This window comes from Seriola aureovittata, chromosome 22 (genome assembly GCF_021018895.1).
Source record: "Seriola aureovittata isolate HTS-2021-v1 ecotype China chromosome 22, ASM2101889v1, whole genome shotgun sequence".
NCBI lineage: Eukaryota > Metazoa > Chordata > Actinopteri > Carangiformes > Carangidae > Seriola > Seriola aureovittata.
The window spans coordinates 11,622,803-11,639,537 of NC_079385.1; the positions used below are offsets into that span (position 1 = coordinate 11,622,803).

Here is a 16,735-nt window from a genome sequence, read left to right on the forward strand (position 1 = left end):
CACAGGTTTGAACTCCAGTTTATAGTCAAAAAAGAGTGAAAGTGAAAGAAGTTGCGTTGTTTGTTGTATGGATGTGTGATCTAGCCACAGGTTAGGATGGTGCTTAAATGTGTTAACCTCTAAAACCCCACATGTTCCTCCTGTGCAGCCAAACTTTGTTTAAAAGTTTAAAATCTTAGTGTAAATTCCAACACGTTCTAAGATGACAAATATTGCTTTTTATTAATAACATAATTAAGAAAGTAATGCTTAAAAGTGCCCTGTGAAGTTTTCTTGTAAACAAAAAAGAGTTGTTTACTTTCAGTGTTGGTCACCAAAATACATGTGTGTAACATCTGAGCTGAATGTGTTTGGAGCATTTCCGTCTTCATAAAACATTTGTCAATTTAAAAAAATTAAAGTTAAAATTTTAAATCCTGCATTGCTCACATGGCTATAAACTTGCTGCCAGTTGATATTACTGCAACTATTTATCACTGAAATAATTTGCAGCCAGTGGTAGGATGTGAGTCATGTTTGCTCGCGTGCTCACATCTGTGTGTGCGTCCCACCAAATAAACCAAACACTCACAAAAACATGACTCCACAGCGCAAGAAACCTTTAACCCAGAAAACTTGAAACATACAGTAAACCCAGGCTTATATTGCAAGAAATATGTACAGCTGTATGTATTGACCCTGACGTTCTAGTCTGGTAAGATTAGATAAAAAACAAAACATAAAAACTGAACTTTCGGGACATGTGTATGAAATGGTAGACAAGCCTTTAAGAATACGTCCAGGTGGTGAGGCCATAAAGTCTTACATAAAGTCATACTCAGTGTAAACATCATATATAGTATGTAGCTCCAATGAGGAACAAGGTGATACAGAAAATGTCATATTGTCAAATGGTCTGGAATACCATGGGTTTTATGACCTTCGTGCTAATTAAAGGGTGTATAACAGCCATTTCCCTCTATTACAAGTCAACATGTGTTCTGTGAACAAGGCCCGCTGCTGTGTTCGCAGAAACATCTTTGGCTCCAGTCTGTTTAAACAGAGCTTTCCATGAATGTCTGAGGGTGAATCTCTGGCTCATTTATGGGGAAACAATTCTGCATTTACTGACTAATAATCAGATTTATCCACATTGTGGCTCTTAAAAAATAAATGTTTAACGCAGTCGTGACGGCTCCAGTTGAGAGGAAAAGTCCCACACAAACAAAACACTCATCATAATGATCTGACCCTTCACACTCTGTAAAATCTGTTGTTATGTCTTAAAATGCTAAATGCTAATGCTGCAGCCAACAAAATGAAGGGGAGCTGACAGTTCAGAGAAAACAGTGGAATTACATAATTATATTTTACTTTTTTTTCAGTTCATGTGATCCTTCATAAGAAAAACATTGTTCTCTTTGATGTCAGTGCTCAGTGATATGAAAGTTATTTAAAGGGAACTACAGCTTTGTTGTGTCGAAAGAACATTTGTTGTGGTTTAGGTCATTATTCCTGTAAACAGTAAAAAAAAAAAAGATGTGTCTACAGAAACTAAAACTTTGCACCTGGTTTCTGTTTAGCGTAGCTCTTCTCTTTACATTTCATCACTAATTCTTTCTTTGTTCTTATTTTTCCAGATTGGCGCCTATGATCAACAGATTTGGGAGAAATCAGTGGAGCAGAGAGAAATAAAGGTTTGTCTGGTTCATCGTTTGTTTGCTTCAAATTTCTGTTACTTCACTTTTGGTGTGTGCTTTCCTTTTTTCATTTCGCTGTTTGTGTTTTCTGTCTTTCTGCTTATTGAAAAGTCTCATCTTTCTTTGGCTTTCACTCCTCCATCTTCCTCTCTCCTTCCTTATTATTCTGTTTTCGTTGCCTCTCACCATGCCGCCAGTTCTTTTTCCAGTGTTTTCTTTTTAACTCTTTCCTCTCTTGCCTTCCTGGCTGGGGTGTCACCTGCCCATCTCTCCTCTCTTCACCTCCATCTCCATCCCTTCTTCCTTCCTCCTCCTCCTCTCTGCAGTTTATCTCTCTGGTGAGTACTCAGCAGGGAGGGCGTGCCTCCTGTTGTCCCACAGTGCACGTGTGCTCACCCACGCTGTAGATGACTAGACTGTGGTTGGTTGGTTTGATCGCTCAGTTCAGTTGCTATGTCGAATCCTGGTGTTTGTATTAACCCCACTCTGCGTTCACACTGTAGCTGTGTTTTCTAGAAGTGAAACTGCAGCCAATATTAAGTTGTAGATAAATAAGGGAACCGGGCAGATGTGGACCTGTCTGCAGTGTGAACACAGCTGGATTAGCATGAGTCATGTGATCAGGGTGGCACCAGTCACCGTGTGGACAGCTTTGGGTTGGGGGGAAAAAAAAAAATGCAACAATGACTCTTTAAGTGACACAAAACTGTTGAAGGTGAGCTCAGATTAAAGATTCACAAAAAACAAAAACAGTTTTCCAGGGTCCTAGTAGCATTTCTGTGACCAGTCAGTGCCGTGCTGTTCTTCTGGGAACAAGTCTGAGTAGGACAGTAAATTCCTAGCCTCCACTTCTCAACATGAATCAACATGTGCTCTCATGTCCTTCCTCTTGGAACATTCATTCAGTTGGAAATCATCAGCCTCTTAAGTCTTTTCGGATGTGTGATGCAGGAAGTCACTTGTCCTCACAGCATCATCACTTTTTTTTGGTACAAACTTGTGCACCATGGCGTTTTATGTTAACAGCTCAAACCAAAAAAGGAAGTGGTTGGACCTGGCCGCTGGAGAGAGGGGTTTCAGTGGTGACGGATAAACAAGCGTGTCGTTCGTCACGTTGACATGAGCTGGTCCGTTTCAGGTTGTTGTCTTTCATTACCATCACGTTCATGAAGAGCACTCCACTGATGTTGCATTGCTCCTCTATAACACTGTTTGAGTCATGATGGACAGCAGCAGAGTCTTCTTACATGGACATTGACAGTTCAGCTGTGTTATGCTAGTAATGGCTAGTGTAGCCTTGATCTTACAGCCTCAAGCAGAGATGAAGAGCAGGTAACTCCACACCTCCAGATTTTTTTTTATTTTATTTAAAATTTGTAGTCCTCACTCCCAACTGAAGCTGACTCAAATGACCTCACTTGAGGTAGTTTGATACTAATTGGATGGTTAGTAGTTGACCTCTTTTGCTCTGCTTCATGATATCACTGTGGCCTAATATTAGAGGTTGTTGGGACGATTTGTTTGTGTGTGCGTGCCTGTGTGTGTGTGCATGCCTCAAAGAAAATCCCTCGTAGTCCAGATTAATGGTAGTCTCCTCACCTTTGACCTTTTTAAGAGGACATCGTCATCCGTCCCTTCTTGGTTTTTATGAGAGATTCTCTTACATCCAGGGTTCCCAAAGTGAGGTTGGACGATCTCATAAGGCCTCTTCAAGTGTTTTTAGGGCAGGATTACATTTAGTTGTAACGTTACTTATTTTAAGTTACTCGTGATGACAGAAGATATAAAAAATGTTTACATGTAAGCATGTTGCTTTGGGTTCAAGAGGTTTCGACTTAGTCTCACCTCTACTTCTACCTCCCTCTCTCCCGTACTTCACCTCTTGTTCTGTAAACAGAGAGGTGAGAGACGCTCTCTTTAATGAGCTCAAAGTCTACACACACACACATACACACACATACATACACATACTCCTCACCCCTATAGAGTGTTAATTATACCGTTTACGGGCCTGTAAAAAACTTAGATACCGATCGTTCTCACAGGTCTCGAGGATCTCAGTTGTCTGTCGTCTTTTTTTAGCAGTAAAATGAGGCGTTAAATACCTCTCTTATTATATTGACTATTTTGGTATGTGTGCTTTTGTTTAAGTGAAAATACAGCTGCAGAAGTTTTAATTTCTGACAAACTATGTGCATTATTAAAAAAAAAAAATGGATGTCTAGATGCACAGAACAATAAGTCCAGCAGCAGATCGATAGGTTTTGTTTCCCTTCTGATCTCTGACGTTGCAAAATCAAATAAGACAAGAAATATTATATTACAGCAGTTTTATTTCACATTGTGGTTAAAACACTTTTAGCTGTTCTTCCAGAATACTTCATACTTGGTTACATTATGCTATTTGCTGCTATTTTTAAAGTATAACAAGGAACCCAAATTGACTAAATGAATATTTTTCTGGCTACTGCTTCTGAAAAAGTGAGTTAGCTTTTTAAAAAAATTTACAGCACATTTGAAATCAACTCTTAAAAACTAATTAAACAGTTATTGTGCGAGTTTATTAGTTATAGATTGAGACATGAATAATTCTGCAGAAGAGAACCAGTCGCCACCTGCTGGTGCAAACAGGAAACTACAGTATATCCTGCCTGGTTTTCGGTTCAAATTACGGCGTTAAAATATGTTTAAATGTCTATCATGTCAGGAGTGTAGCTAATAGTTCAACTGCGGACAAAGCATAAATGAAAAGCAACATGACAAGCAGCTTTTAGTAAAGAATGTAAAGAGCAAAAAATAGCTGTTTTAAACACTTTTCTCTTGAGAGTTTCCACTACTCACTAAATGAATGAGTGGAATTCATGCATGTTGTGCCAATCAGTCTCTGAGCCAGCATTATAACTTGAAGAGAAACTAGTTTATAAAGATAAGGCTATGAATAGCACAGAGATAAGAGAGCTGTGGCAGGGTGGGAAATTTATGAAGGACTTTACTGCTGCGGTAAATCTACTGCCAAGAGGAAGCCATTGATCGACTTCTTTTTAGCCCTGCACGGTCACTCACACACACACACACACACACACAAATGCACACTCGCTGTCCTTCTCCTCCTCTCACACACATACCCAAACACATGCAGCGTATTAGCTTGTTGGTTGTGTTATTTAAAGATAAGGGCTTCCATCAAGGCTCTGTATCAGAACATTGACTGATAACAGAAAACTTGATGGGCCTGTATGTAAATATTAGCATCAGAAGGTCAGATTCAAGTGGGCAGCTTTGTGTGTTTTAACAGCCCTCTGTTCAATATGAGTCACATCCTAAAAATGTATAGTATTTCAAAGCTTTGATAGGACTTGTCAAGATTTCTCCCCTCTAGTACAATGATCATGAAAACCCGTTGGGCATTGTTACTATTACTATATACTTTGTCTTATTTTGAAAAGAATAAACATGTTTTTTTTGTTTTTTTTCATCAAAATCCCCTTTTTCATTTACCTAAAGAAGAAGAAGTTCTCAAATGTTAAATGATGAAACACAAGACAAGACTAGGCTGAGAAATTAACTGATATAATGTAGTCTGAAAATGGCTAAATTAATAGTTAACAGACTATAAATCATTTGTATGCAGAAGCTGTCATACACATGTAAATTTCATCATTTATAGTAACTGGTAAAGGTTCAGTGCATCAAAGCTAACGGAGCAGTCTCTCACTTGTTCTCGCACGCACGCACACACACTCAAATTAAGTGTATGCATCATAGGAGGAAGTGACTGGCTGGCACAGGAAGTCAGCGTGCCACAGGGGAGCTACACGAGTTAACCTCACCGCCATGAATGAGAGCTTTAACAGACTCCTTTGAAATGATGCAGCTGGTTTCCACAACTGAAAGGTCTTCAGGGACGTTTCTTTTTTCGTCTGAATTCATCAACACCTGCAAAGCAGGCAAACTGAGGAAATCTGTTTCCCAGACTTGGCTGAAAATGTCGAGATTAATCTGGTAGATGTGAGCAAATGTACATGCTGTCAAATAGAGAATAGAGCCAGTAGCTGTGTGAGCCTTAACGCACGGTGTGCCTCAAACACTGAATGTGTGTGTGTCTGTGTGTGTGTGTGTGTGGGTGTGTTTACGATGGCATAAAGTGCACGAGAAGTCACCTGCAGTTGAGTTCCTGTAGATGTGTGTGTGTATGTGTGAATGTATATTAGTCATTTTGCAGTTTCTTTGTGTGGCATTGACTCTGTGTTTCTCTGTCTCCCCCTGCAGGGCTTGAGGAACAAGCCAAAGAAGACAGGACATGTCAAACCAGATCTTATAGATGTGGACTTGGTTAGAGGTGAGAGAAGTGTGTGTGTGTGTGTGTGTGTGTGTGTGCGTGTGCGCGCATGTACCCTTTTTTTTCTGTCAAGATAATAAGACATCAAACAAGCTTCCTGCTAAACCTAAAATCATCAGACAGGCGACATCGTCTGCTCAGTGGTATCAACATAACACACACACACACACACACACACACACACGAACCTGAGATGCCAGTGTCTCCGTGCCAACCTCTTGTCACTGTTAATCCTCAGCTCTCTATCTGTGCTCTCATCTCTTTGCATCTGTCTCATATTCATCACACTTTGAATTATTCATCAGATCAGTCAAATTTATCCTCATTGTTATTTCATTACACAGGAAGACAAGAGAGACAACTGAGAAAGATGTGGATGGATGGAAGTAGAGAAAGATCTGCATATATAAAAAAACAAACAAAAAAAAACAGACAGAAGCGATGAAAGATGAGTCAGAGGAGGAAGAAGCAAAAGATTAAAAGATAAAAAAGATGGCTCCAGCGTGACTCCAGGATGTTTTAAGTGATGAGTTTTCTGCTCACCACAGAGTCATTTTCCTTAATTAGTTCTTCTCATTAAACTAAGTGTGTGTGTTTTTCTCTTGCTTGTTAGGTTCTGCGTTTGCCAAGGCCAAACCAGAGAGTCCATGGACGTCACTGACCAGGAAAGGCATCGTCAGAGTGGTGTTCTTCCCCTTCTTTTATCGGTGGTGGATCCAAGTCACCTCCAGAGCCATTTTCCTTTTACTGCTGGCTCTTTATTTGCTGCAAGGTAAGTGTGTGTGTGTGTGTGTGTGTGTGTGTGACCGTGTGTGTGTGACTGACTGTGTTGGATGACTGCCAAAATATGTTGTTTGTCTTGCAAACCTAGCCTACAAGCAACAGACATCACTCGGAGGAAACTTCAAGGAAATCGTGCCCTATTTTATTTTATATCTACAATTTCTAGATTTCAGTTCAGTAGATTTGAGAAGCGAGTTACATCATCAACATTTAAACATCCTCGGTGGATGTTTAAATCTTTGGCCCTGTGTTGGCAGGTCTGAACATTCGCAAGATGCTCAATGGCTGCTCCTGTGCACCTGATCTGCTGTTTTTTCTTAACACACGCCGCGCACACACACACACACACACACACGCGCGCGCGCGCGCGCACGCACGCACGGTCCACAATGTCTTGTGAGCATGCGGCAGTCCCGAGCTACGCCTAGTGCTGCGCATACTCACTGTACAAACACTTTCAAGACCACTCAAGTGTTTTCCACCACCTACATCATGTTGCCCTTTCTGCAGCACTGATGAAAACAGTCTTGTTATTTTTCATCTGTCTCCAACCCTCCACCCTTCCTGCCCACTTCCCTCACATGCCACATAAAAACACTCTCCCCCCCCACACACACACACACACACACACACACACACACACACACACACACACACACACAAACACACACACACCTTCTATTTGATGTAATATTACATTTTAGGCAAGGTAAAATTTCCATGACATGATTTTTGATCACTAGAGTGCACAAATACAAAGCTCACAGAAATGTTAACATGAGATACAGTCATCTTATGAATTTGTTTAATGAATTTGTAATAATGTTAGCAAACCGTTGCTTAGTTACACAGCCAGCAGACACAAAGCAACATGTGCATCCCATCAGTTGAATTAACTTAACTCTGTTTTGGTCTCCACATGCTTTTGAGCTCTGTCATAGAAAGGTCATCTTTAATTTCACATCACATGTAGGGGCAAGGCTTGGGAACCCATCCACTGTAAAGGGCTAACACCTGCACATGGACTCCGAACCACAAATTTATTAAAATGGACAACATTGATTCCAGCTGAATCTTTGTGAGGATTGAAAGGCTTTCCATCTTAAATCAATTGGTGGTTTCTAGTCTCACAATGATAATCATTTCTCTGTATAATGTTGTAACGAATGACATTTCTCTGTCTCACAGTGGCAGCAGCAGTCCTGTATGTGTCCATCCCTCAGCCTCATGGGATACCGGCCACTGAAGTGTTTGGAGCCATCTGGCTCATGTTGCTGCTGGGCACCGTCCACTGTCAGATCGTCTCCACCAGGACCCCGAAACCTGCCTCCAGTAGCGGGGGGAAGAGACGCAGGTAAGGAAGGAAGGAGGAAGGAAAAGAGGAAATCATGCTTATTAGAAATGGTGAAGGTCCAGTAAAGACAGAGACAGTGTAGAATATAAAGGAGAAATTATACAAAGCTGGAGAGAGGGAAGGAAGGGAAGGAGAGTTGGACATGATGGACAAGACGGGAAGGGGAGGAGGCGATAAAGACGAGGTCAAGGTTAGGGAAGCAGAAAAAAAAAAGATGACATGATGGGTACAGGAGGGAGTCAACAATAGATGAATCATGTAGGAGACAAGAGTGTGGAAACATTAAAATATCAGAGGACACTGCACCCAAAAAGTCTGTCTGGAAAAAAGGCATACACAGGAAGAGATAACGTGTGGGAAAATGGAGATAAAAAGCATGAGATAGAGAGAGTGGAGGAGGAAAGATGTGGTCTTTTGTTGCTGGGTTGCATCTGTCCTCACTGTTTGCTTTCTGCCAAGTTCTCAGTCAGATTTTCACTCAAAATCAAACTCAAAATTAGTTTGTTTATCATGGGGAGTTTTTTTCCACAAGTTTCTGACAAGAGAAAGATTTCCAAAAATGTATAACCTAATACTAATACCTAAACTTTCTCATTACTACAAAGTGGATTTTTGTAAAGACATGAAGTAGCGAATTAGACGAACTGTAAAATCTTCAGGAAACCTCTCCCTGATAAATGTACAGTCACTGGTTGAACACAAAAGGGATTTATTGTGTGTGAAAGTAGGAAGCAGCTCGCTTTACATGGTGTGTTTTCTAGTGTTTAGATTTGCAGGCTGGTTTGAAGCTTCAGTGTGTGGCTGCTTTTTCTGGTTCAGAACAATGTAAAGACAATTTTCAGACTTTTGGAAAGAAAATTGGACCATGCCACAGTTTTGGAAAGGGTTTGGGGAAGTTCTGGAACGTTTGGAAATAGGGTTTGCTCCTTCATTCAATCAACCGTAGACCCCCTTCCCTTTAGGGACATTTAATAAGAAGCTGATCCTCTGAATCCTCTTTCTCTTTCCCTCATCCAACTCTTACAGAGATTTCGTCTCATGGACAGATCAGTCCCTAGGACAGGAAATACATTTTTAATATGCTGCCAAATTTCACAAGAAACTACATCATATTTTATTTATTGTTTTAAAGGAAAGAACATTTAAGTGACATTTGGTTGGAAGTCACAAACCAAATTTTGTTTTTAGATCAGCCATATTTATCTTGTGAATCAAAACCAGTCAATATAGTGTATAATGTAGTTTCTTTTCAGTGGTAGTTGAAATACTTCCTGAACATCTTGTTTCACGCTTTAAGTTTGAAAAGCAAAATATGAGCTCTGTCCCACACCTCTCCTCTGTGTCCTTTTGATTAATAATCAAATCTATTAGGCACGATTCTGCAAAATCTAATTTTTATTTTTTATCTTTAATATCCTGCAAAACGAGACACTGAACGAAAATTCCTTCACTATTCTATTTTTCCATTGACTCGCATAAATTCAATGAAATAAGGTGTCCCCTAATCAAATCTTAAAACCTGAAATGTGTTGTTGTTGTTGTCCCATTATGTGATGTTTTTTTTTTTTTTTTAATAGGAAGCGATTATATTTCACATGTATACAACAAGTTTTCTTAAAATATTTACTTTTGCAGAATAAGAACCTAAAAGATTTTGGTGGAATTTGCCTTTTACTGTATCAGCCTCTGTGTCCAGCGGGTGCCAGGATTTCAAACTGCACTGTTGGCCTTCTGTGAAAGTTAAAATTCTTCACTCAGTGCAGTGCTGAGTAAAAACGCTGCCAGGCTCCCGATGGACACAGTGCTGTAGTTCCTTAGTCTCCAGGTCCTCTCTAAGTCTCTCTCCACCCTCTACTCTTTCCAAACTGAAGGAAGTTGAGGAAGGCATCTCAGATGGAGGTGCATAGGGAAGGCGACGGGTCTAGCACTACCGATAACACACAGGAGGGGGCGCCACACTCCCACTCAGCCAGCACCACATACAGCCTGGGCGCTCTCTTCCAAGATTTCTGGCATGATATCTGTAAAGCTGGGTGTGTATTTTCGTTTCCTGTCTTCCTACAAAGAGATGATGTACAGGGAGGGGGCTGGGCTTCAGTTTCCGAAATGATCAAGAGGAAAAGTACTAACAAATTCTAGATGACTGGTTCAATCAATCAGTTTATTGACACACAAATCTGTGATGATCTGTAAATGATAACATGTTATTGGTATCGAATCAGCAGATCTTTAAATTAAATTTATAAATAGCAAGTTTCCATTTTGTGTGACCCTAAAATCAAAAACTGAATCCCATCCCTGACTCATACCTAACCTGGGCTTCTTTAGCTGCAACATCACCTCCTCTCCCTTCACACTGTCAACTTTTATCCTCCTGCAGAAGGATGGAGAAAACCATTTCTCCATCAGCTGATTGAAAATGGAGCAATTGTTGTTGATATGCAAATAACAGTTGACAATGGGATCATCTGAAAAAAATTTGTATTTTTAAGAAACTTTCCTGTAGTACCAAACCATATCAATGAAAGCAACATTTCCATCTTTTGAATGAGGAGTAAAGAGTGAGGGAATTTTGCAGCTGATTTTAATATAAATGACTTGCTGACCAAGCTACATTCATAAGAAGCATGGGGCATGGTTGTTAAATGGAAAAACTATCCAACAAACTCATTAGTTTCAGATGTTCATCTCCAAATAAATACAACTGATGTCTTCTAGCTGCTGTTGGGATTTTTCTCGTTAAGTCATCTGTTTGATCATCTCCTCTCCCCATGCTTCTGCTTCGAGCAGCTTTCAGCAGACTGCAACAGTGTGGAACATTTCTAGCCACTAAATGACTCGAATTGGTCTCTTCATCCATTGATTATCTGTCTAACTCACTTCAGTTCTTAGTTCACGACGCTTCCTCCTCCATCAGTTCATTTTCCTCAGTGATCCATTTTCATCTACCTTTTTAACTTTATTCCTGAAATATGGATGTAGATTTGTGTCAGTATTATTTGCGGTAACAGATCGAAAATCCATGCATAAATGTATAATATGTAAATATAAAACGCCTTCCACAAATACAAAAATAAATTAGCAAATTCACAAAAATATCTTAGAAATAATTAAACAGATTTGCAAATACACAAATAAATTCCACAAATAAAAAAATTATCTGTGAATACATTCAATGAATTTATTAGTTAGATAAATGAAAAGAATTTGTAAATATCTTAACATTTACACTTACAAACGGACATTTGTGAATCAATTTTCTATTTGTAAAGCGTAAAAAAATTTATGGATCTCAACTCTATGCTTATGGATTTCAATTTTACACACATGCAATTTTGAAAAAAACTTCCCGCAAGTCTAAACCAAACCAAAATCAATTTATATCACTCGGCCACTTTTGGAAAACACATGATCACCCGCTGACAACGCCATTTCCGCTTTTCAAAGTAAGAGCACGTAGTCATCTATGTGTTGATTTTTTTCCCCAAATAACTGGCGACAAATAATGTACACTACATTAATGGTTGTAAGATATGAAGTTACAGGACCTGGTTAAGGTCTTTGATAGTATGGCTGTTTGTGTTGATATTTGTTTTTTACTATACTTGATGTTTTATGATATTTTTATGCCTTACAATTTTTTGCTGTTTTTTGGCATTTTAATGCCTTACTATATTATCTCCTTTGATGCCTGACCATATTATGACGTTTTTATGACCTTTTATGCCTTAATATACTATGGTGTATTTTTGATGTTTTATGCCATACTACTATGACATTTTGTGGCATTTTATGCCTAATTATATTATTTCATCTCATGCCTTGCCATACTGTGACGTTTTTATGACCTTTTATGCCTTAATATACTATGATGTATTTTTGACTTTTTTTGCCATACTATACTATGACTTTTTTGGCATTTTTCTGTCATAGTATTTTTTGGCATTTTAATACCTTACTATACTATCTCGTTTGATGCCTGACCATATTATGATATTTTTATGACCTTTTATGCCTTAATATACTATGGTGTATTTTTGACTTTTTTTGCCATACTATACTATGACTTTTTTGGCATTTTTCTGTCATAGTATTTTTTGGCATTTTAATGCCTTACTATACTATTTCGTTTGATGCCTGACCATATTATGATGTTTTTATGACCTTTTATGCCTTAATATACTATGGTGTATTTTTGACTTTTTTTGCCATGCCTATGATGTTTTGTGGCATTTTTCTGTCATAGTATTTTTTGCCGTTTTTTGGCATTTTTCTGCCTTACTATATTATCTTGTTTGATGCCTGACCATATTATGACGTTTTTATGACCTTTTATGCCTTAATATACTATGGTGTATTTTTGACTTTTTTTGCCATACTATACTATGACTTTTTTGGCATTTTTCTGTCATAGTATTTTTTGGCATTTTAATGCCTTACTATATTATCTCGTTTGATGCCTGACCATATTATGACGTTTTTATGACCTTTTATGCCTTAATATACTATGGTGTATTTTTGACTTTTTTTGCCATACTATACTATGACTTTTTTGGCATTTTTCTGTCATAGTATTTTTTGGCATTTTTCTGCCTTACTATATTATCTCGTTTGATGCCTGACCATATTATGACGTATTTATGACCTTTTATGCTTTTATATACTATGATGTATTTTTGACTTTTTTTGCCATAGTATACTATGACGTTTTTTGGCATTTTTCTGCCATAGTATTTTTTGCCGTTTTTTGGCATTTTTCTGCCTTACTATATTATCTCGTTTGATGCCTGACCATATTATGATGTTTTTATGACCTTTTATGCCTTAATATACTATGATGTTTTTTTGACATTTTATGCCATACTATACTATGACGTTTTGTGGCATTTTATGCCTAATTAGATTATTTCGTCTCATACCTTGCAATACTGTGACATTTTTATGACCTTTTATGCCATATTATACTATGATGTTTTTTTGACATTTTATGCCATACTATACTATGGCGTTTTTTGCATTTTTCTGCCTTACTATATTATCTTGTTTGATGCCTGACCATATTTTTGACGTTTTTATGAACTTTTATGCCTTAATATACTCTAATGTATTTTTGACATTTTATGCCATACTATACTATAGCGTTTTTTACATTTTTCTGCCTAATTATATTATTTCGTCTCATGCCTTGCCATACTGTGATGTTTTTTTGACATTTTATGCCATACTATACTATGGCGTTTTTTGCAATTTTCTGCCTTACTATATTATCTCGTTTGATGCCTGACCATATTATGACGTTTTTATGACCTTTTATGCCTTAATATACTATGGTGTATTTTTGATGTTTTATGCCATACTACTATGACATTTTGTGGCATTTTATGCCTAATTATATTATTTCATCTCATGCCTTGCCATACTGCGACGTTTTTATGACCTTTTATGCCTTAATATACTATGATGTATTTTTGACTTTTTTTGCCATACTATACTATGACTTTTTTGGCATTTTTCTGTCATAGTATTTTTTGGCATTTTAATGCCTTACTATACTATCTCGTTTGATGCCTGACCATATTATGATGTTTTTATGACCTTTTATGCCTTAATATACTATGGTGTATTTTTGACTTTTTTTGCCATACTATACTATGACTTTTTTGGCATTTTTCTGTCATAGTATTTTTTGGCATTTTTCTGCCTTACTATATTATCTCGTTTGATGCCTGACCATATTATGATGTTTTTATGACCTTTTATTCCTTAATATACTATGATGTTTTTTTGACATTTTATGCCATACTATACTATGACGTTTTGTGGCATTTTATGCCTAATTAGATTATTTCGTCTCATACCTTGCAATACTGTGACATTTTTATGAACTTTTATGCCATATTATACTATGATGTTTTTTTTGACATTTTATGCCATACTATACTATGGCGTTTTTTGCATTTTTCTGCCTTACTATATTATCTTGTTTGATGCCTGACCATATTTTTGACGTTTTTATGAACTTTTATGCCTTAATATACTCTAATGTATTTTTGACATTTTATGCCATACTATACTATAGCGTTCTTTACATTTTTCTGCCTAATTATATTATTTCGTCTCATGCCTTGCCATACTGTGATGTTTTTTTGATGTTTTATGCCGTACTATACTATGATGTATTTTGGCATTTTTCTGCCTAACTATATTATCTCGTTTGATGCCTGACCATATTATGACGTTTTTATGACCTTTTATGCCTTAATATACTATGGTGTATTTTTGATGTTTTATGCCATACTACTATGACGTTTTGTGGCATTTTATGCCTAATTATATTATTTCATCTCATGCCTTGCCATACTATGACGTTTTATGGCCTTTTATGCCTTAATATACTATGATGTATTTTTGACTTTTTTTGCCATACTATACTATGACTTTTTTGGCATTTTTCTGTCATAGTATTTTTTGGCATTTTAATGCCTTACTATACTATCTCGTTTGATGCCTGACCATATTATGATGTTTTTATGACCTTTTATGCCTTAATATACTATGGTGTATTTTTGACTTTTTTTGCCATGCCTATGACGTTTTGTGGCATTTTTCTGTCATAGTATTTTTTGCCGTTTTTTGGCATTTTTCTGCCTTACTATATTATCTTGTTTGATGCCTGACCATATTATGACGTTTTTATGACCTTTTATGCCTTAATATACTATGGTGTATTTTTGACTTTTTTTGCCATACTATACTATGACGTTTTGTGGCATTTTTCTGTCATAGTATTTTTTGCCGTTTTTTGGCATTTTTCTGCCTTACTATATTATCTTGTTTGATGCCTGACCATATTATGATGTTTTTATGACCTTTTATGCCTTAATATACTATGATGTTTTTTTGACATTTTATGCCATACTATACTATGACGTTTTGTGGCATTTTATGCCTAATTAGATTATTTCGTCTCATACCTTGCAATACTGTGACATTTTCATGAACTTTTATGCCATATTATACTATGATGTTTTTTTGACATTTTATGCCATACTATACTATGGCGTTTTTTGCATTTTTCTGCCTTACTATATTATCTTGTTTGATGCCTGACCATATTTTTGACGTTTTTATGAACTTTTATGCCTTAATATACTCTAATGTTTTTTTGACATTTTATGCCGTACTATACTATGATGTATTTTTGACTTTTTTTTGCCATACCATACTATGACTTTTTTGGCATTTTTCTGTCATAGTATTTTTTGGCATTTTAATGCCTTACTATACTATCTCGTTTGATGCCTGACCATATTATGATGTTTTTATGACCTTTTATGCCTTAATATACTATGGTGTATTTTTGACTTTTTTTGCCATACCATACTATGACTTTTTTGGCATTTTTCTGTCATAGTATTTTTTGCCGTTTTTTGGCATTTTTCTGCCTTACTATATTATCTTGTTTGATGCCTGACCATATTATGACGTTTTTATGACCTTTTATGCCTTAATATACTATGGTGTATTTTTGACTTTTTTTGCCATACTATACTATGACTTTTTTGGCATTTTTCTGTCATAGTATTTTTTGGCATTTTAATGCCTTACTATACTATCTCGTTTGATGCCTGACCATATTATGATGTTTTTATGACCTTTTATGCCGTACTATACTATGATGTATTTTTGACTTTTTTTTGCCATACCATACTATGACTTTTTTGGCATTTTTCTGTCATAGTATTTTTTGGCATTTTAATGCCTTACTATACTATCTCGTTTGATGCCTGACCATATTATGATGTTTTTATGACCTTTTATGCCTTAATATACTATGGTGTATTTTTGACTTTTTTTGCCATGCCTATGATGTTTTGTGGCATTTTTCTGTCATAGTATTTTTTGCCGTTTTTTGGCATTTTTCTGCCTTACTATATTATCTTGTTTGATGCCTGACCATATTATGACGTTTTTATGACCTTTTATGCCTTAATATACTATGGTGTATTTTTGACTTTTTTTGCCATACTATACTATGACTTTTTTGGCATTTTTCTGTCATAGTATTTTTTGGCATTTTAATGCCTTACTATACTATCTCGTTTGATGCCTGACCATATTATGATGTTTTTATGACCTTTTATGCCTTAATATACTATGGTATATTTTTGACTTTTTTTGCCATGCCTATGACGTTTTGTGGCATTTTTCTGTCATAGTATTTTTTGCCGTTTTCTGGCATTTTTCTGCCTTACTATATTATCTCTTTTGATGCCTGAGCATAGTATGGCGTTTTTATGACTTTTTTATGCCTTAATATACTATGTCATTTTTATGATTTTTCATGCCTACTGAAAAGACGATTTGTAATGATAGAAAGATGAAAAACTGAACACAAGGAGACCGACAATTCAAGACACCAATGTGGCTGGTTTTATTTGTGCACAAAATACAGATCTGGTACAATGCACACCAAGGTTTGACTGCTTGCTTGGTCTTTTGCTCTCTGATGTGCGTGACAAGCTGATATTGATCTGGAGATCCTCACATCCATGGGGCCTCTTAGCTGTTACTTGTCCT

At 36.8% G+C, this 16,735-nt stretch overlaps 1 protein-coding gene across 3 annotated transcripts in view; it reads left to right on the forward strand.

Annotated features, from left to right (window-relative positions):
- LOC130163675 (protein PHTF2-like) overlaps nt 1-16,735 on the forward strand; it is a 56,568-nt gene that overhangs the window by 24,538 nt on the left and 15,295 nt on the right. For 2 of the 3 annotated variants that reach the window (XM_056368012.1, XM_056368011.1), the window contains 5 exons: nt 1,620-1,676; nt 5,949-6,018; nt 6,632-6,790; nt 7,990-8,155; nt 10,027-10,188. In XM_056368012.1, the coding sequence (XP_056223987.1) occupies nt 1,620-1,676; nt 5,949-6,018; nt 6,632-6,790; nt 7,990-8,155; nt 10,027-10,188 (614 nt within the window). The remainder of the gene's footprint in view (nt 1-1,619; nt 1,677-5,948; nt 6,019-6,631; nt 6,791-7,989; nt 8,156-10,026; nt 10,189-16,735) is intronic. The other variant, XM_056368013.1, reaches the window with a different exon arrangement.